Source organism: Melampsora larici-populina (genome assembly GCF_000204055.1).
Source record: "Melampsora larici-populina 98AG31 unplaced genomic scaffold MELLAscaffold_29, whole genome shotgun sequence".
Classification (NCBI taxonomy): Eukaryota; Fungi; Basidiomycota; class Pucciniomycetes; order Pucciniales; family Melampsoraceae; genus Melampsora; species Melampsora laricis-populina.
Window position 1 is genome coordinate 982,506 of NW_006768793.1, and position 4,179 is coordinate 986,684.

General features: G+C 40.6%; 1 protein-coding gene across 1 annotated transcript; it reads left to right on the forward strand.

Annotated features, from left to right (window-relative positions):
* Positions 1-764: 764 nt before the first annotated feature.
* On the forward strand, positions 765-2,910 carry MELLADRAFT_88852 (uncharacterized protein; the record flags this gene model as incomplete). The annotated part of the gene is made up of 13 exons (XM_007412189.1): positions 765-783; positions 850-1,076; positions 1,145-1,213; positions 1,293-1,407; positions 1,478-1,494; positions 1,559-1,711; positions 1,769-1,834; positions 1,903-2,136; positions 2,202-2,225; positions 2,288-2,364; positions 2,427-2,594; positions 2,669-2,745; positions 2,837-2,910. The coding sequence occupies 13 exons, from the start codon at positions 765-767 to the stop codon at positions 2,908-2,910; spliced, it is 1,320 nt and encodes a 439-aa protein (XP_007412251.1).
* Between the last annotated feature and the right edge of the window lie 1,269 nt (positions 2,911-4,179).

Genomic DNA, 4,179 nt, shown 5'->3' on the forward strand with positions numbered 1-4,179 from the left:
AGAAAGAGATATGTACCACTGTCCTCTAGGCTTTGAGTTCAAGCTGTCGGCCATATCATGCCTTACATCACGAAACATAGCAGGCAGAAGAGGCCATTGATTGCAAATAGCCTATCAGCGGCACTTCAACAAGTTTTTATCTGCTTTTACGTAGATACAACCGATGAGCTTTGCATCAACTCTGATTGCTAAACATGATCATCCGTATCAAGCTAATCGTCTATCGATGTTGAGTAATCTTGCATATAACTTTGTAACATCAATGATTTTTAAAAATCAATTACAACCGTGAAGCTAACTTTTCTTGACCAGGACGAATCCGGGACACAGGCTCAAACACTCCCGACTAGTAAGTCATTCGTTCGAGAAGGCACATCTCTTTTATGTTAAAGTGCGGCAAATATCCGAAGAAGATTTCTGGAGTCAAGTCTCACCATGATACCTAGCTCCCGCGGCTCTTTCTGCGCGCAGCTTGGCGACATTTTCTCAGACTTCTCGCACGTACATATCTGCTCTTATCACGCCATATCGCTGCTTTTTGTGCAAATGATTGCTGGACGCAACCTCCCGATGATACCACCAGCATCAGTCATGTAAAAAATGACACCATACTCCACGCTCGCCCTTTTGGGGCAAGTCTGTAATCTCGTTGGTTCCATCAAATAGGCCGATGTATCTATTTTGACCTGAGTGTTCATAAACGTCCGTAGCATTGCCAATTCATGGGGTTTATCTGAATATCAACCGTCGTCGACCGATCCAGCATGCAGAGCAGGTTGTTCGGTGATCTACATCTTTTGTTGATCACCTTCTTATATATTTTGTACATCAGCTTTGTTTCAACTGCAGTCGTCTTGCCTCGCGGTGCCTCTCTCGAAAACTCGCCCGATAGTCTTGCCTCCAACTTCACAAATCAAGTCTTCAACGTCTCCCTGCCCTCGAACAATGCTACCAACGATACGCTGAAAGATGTCGATGAGTGTGCAAAACGGAAAATTACTACTCAGCTTTGGTTTGACTTGGAGATGAACAACTACATTCAGAACTATTCTCAGGGAACATCATTGTCACTCAAGGTAAATAGTAGTACACAACTGGCGCCACCAACATTTATGCTTGACTGACAGTGTCATGTGACTCGCAGGAATACGCCAACACGGTTGGGGCGACCAATTTCAATATCAAAATCGGTTCCATATGCAGAGTCGCGCAAGTGAGTGATGGCCATATCTTCTCTAGTTTCAAAAGAATCGTGTATTATACTGAATGTGCTGACGACTGAAACAATCTAGTTATGTGAGGGAGTGAAGGGTAAAGACTGGTATGCACTCATCGCGGCTCAAAGGTGGAACACCCAAATGAACCAAGCATTTAATGCTGTCGCTTTTGCGTCGAACATTGCCATGGGTTAGCCCTTGTTTTCCCTGATGGCACTATCATTTACTCATATTAAATGGTTCCTCTATTTTATTCATAGAGATCACGCAATCAATGGTAAGCAGGATTACCAATCTCTTGGCCCGTGAGCTTAGCTGACCCGATATGTACTACCCATCAGGCATTTGATTTTGTGCGAGCGCCTACACATGTCATGGAGTACGCTTCGACCTCGGTATCAGCCATCTTTTGGGTGATTCTGGCTCTTCCCGGTGTGTGGTTTGGCCCGGTGGGGAAGTACTATTATCGAGCTGTGCTCAGTGTGTTCTATGCCGTCAGTTGATCACCTATATACCACTCTTTTAAACACTCACTGACCGAAGACCTATAGACCACTGGAATTATTAGGCCCATCTCAACCTTCCTATATCCAACTTCATCGCCGGCATTCACCCAGGTCAGTCTTCGGCGGCTTCTTCCCTTTGATTGATAAAGTTTTATGCTGACCTATATCATCATGCTCAGTGGTCTGACATAGCATGGTTGATGTCTCGAGTTCAAAAAGACGTCCAGCAAGCTATGAGCAATATCACAGAGACTGTCAAAACATCTGCTATCAGCTCCGAAGAGGGATTGTATGGGCTCAATCTCGACGGTAGCCTTTTTGCCGAAAAATCTACCCAGAGTGAATCCGAATATCAGGCCACCTTTGAACGAGCATTCAAACTCCAAGCGTTAAGTCACCTATGGAGAACAGAAGTGAGTAACCCTTTTCCATCAAAAGCCCTATTTTCCGAAAACTGACCACCTCCTTTTCATTACAGAATGTGTTCATCACAAGGGGAAGCGTACGTCAAACTTTGGTCTTATAGAAAGTTTTAAAGTACTGAGTCGATTCTCCTTTCTTTAGGATCCTTGTGATAGTGATGGCCCAAATGGTGCCTGGACCGGCAAGAACGTTATATCTTATTGTAGTCCAGATGGAATGTGAGTCCGATGCAATCATCTTTCACCTAAAATCAAAAATGACTGACTCGCTGAACCTACAGAATGATGAACATAATCCAAGCCAAAGGAAACAAAGCCAATAAGGAGATCTTCGGTGGTGATCGAGCCTTATCAAAATACAATTTTTCTTCGGAGCTTCTCACCACCACAGCTTGGGCCTGTCAACAGAAATACGGTGATGTAGTAGAGCCAACTACTTGGCAAAATGCGTGAGTAGATAATCGAATGCCCAGAAGTTTGTACGACTCTATCAACCGAAACTGAGATCATGACTTCATTGCAGCACAGAATCTAATATTTCTTCATTGTTGACCAATGAATGTATGTTCACACTTCCAATCTGTGATCTCACCAATCCAAGTAAGTGGTATTCATTAGCAAATCAATCTATATTTCAAATCATCACCGAATGGAAATCTAACTTAATTTTCTATTTTACGTCTCCCTAAAGGCATCAAAGCCGCTCGAGATCGCGGTTTAGGAACTGTTGAAGCATGTAGAAAAGTGGGAAAGATTCAAATATGAAGTTAAACCCTATTCCATGGACACAGACCTCCTTTCACTGACAGTAGAAATCAGAAATTCATGTAATTTTAATCTATTTAATTGATGTTAAATGTTGTATTAGTAGGGTAAGATGTAAACAGCACAGCTCATTTTTCTAATTTATACTTATAGATATCAATGATACTCCTCGCATATTTCAAGTTTATATTCACTAGATTTATACCGTCTTGATGTATTTGTAGATTATTTGAATACTATCTCTTGATCAATTCCTTGAACTTTAATTATATTTATTTTACAATTTGACTGAGAGATACATGGAGCATGTACTCCTAGTTACAAAAACCTTACTTGTGTTTGTTACTTTCTAAACTCGAGCCAAACTCAGCTTGAGAAGATAAACCAGTAACACCAACAAGCAACCCTGAGCAGCCGTCATTGAGATATCAGAATATGAGTGCCCTTTTGCGCCTCTAACAGACTTTGTATAACCTACCAGTGCAATCCACTTATCACAAGGCATATGACAAAATGTTCCCGTAGTTTTGCCTGTCATAAGTTATGGGATAATAGAATTTTGCAATCATCCATTTACAATGATTGATGCTTGGAAATTGTGTCATTTGCAAAAACAAATACTCCTGGTGAAACATTAATTTCCACAGGCATTAGGGGGGGCTCAGGTCAAAATTTTAGAGATGATTCCTTAAAAAACAGGGAAATCTTTTTACAGTACTGTGCTGTAAAAAGATTTCCCATTTTGTAAAATAAGATGGTCAACAGCAATCAACAGCTTCTTGAGAAGCCATTGATCCATAATGTTTTTTCTTTTGTGGGTGTTGGTCACTTATTGTATCAGTCTTGACAATGATTAAAAATGCTATGTTAATGCATAAAAATGCACCATTAATGCGCCATTAATGAAAAAAAATGCAGCATCAATGCAGAAAAATGCAGTGTTAATGCACATGAAGAATGAATGCAGAATTCCACCTTTTTCAATTTTGTTTGTCCTTCAGGTCAATCATTTTTCACTTGGGAAAAATACTACATTTGCCCAGTGTGATCCATAATGTTTTTTCTTTTGTGGGTGTTGGTCACTTATTGTATCAGTCTTGACACCTTTCTTTGCTTTTTCACCTTGCGTTTTTTGTCTGGGTTTTTTTTGTTTTATGTTCATTCAAGTTTCCTTATTACTGCAAATTTGCGTAAATTTGCTGCTCTTAGGAATTTGGGATTTTTTTATGCTCAACACAGCAAAATTTCTTGACCTGAGCGCCCCTATTC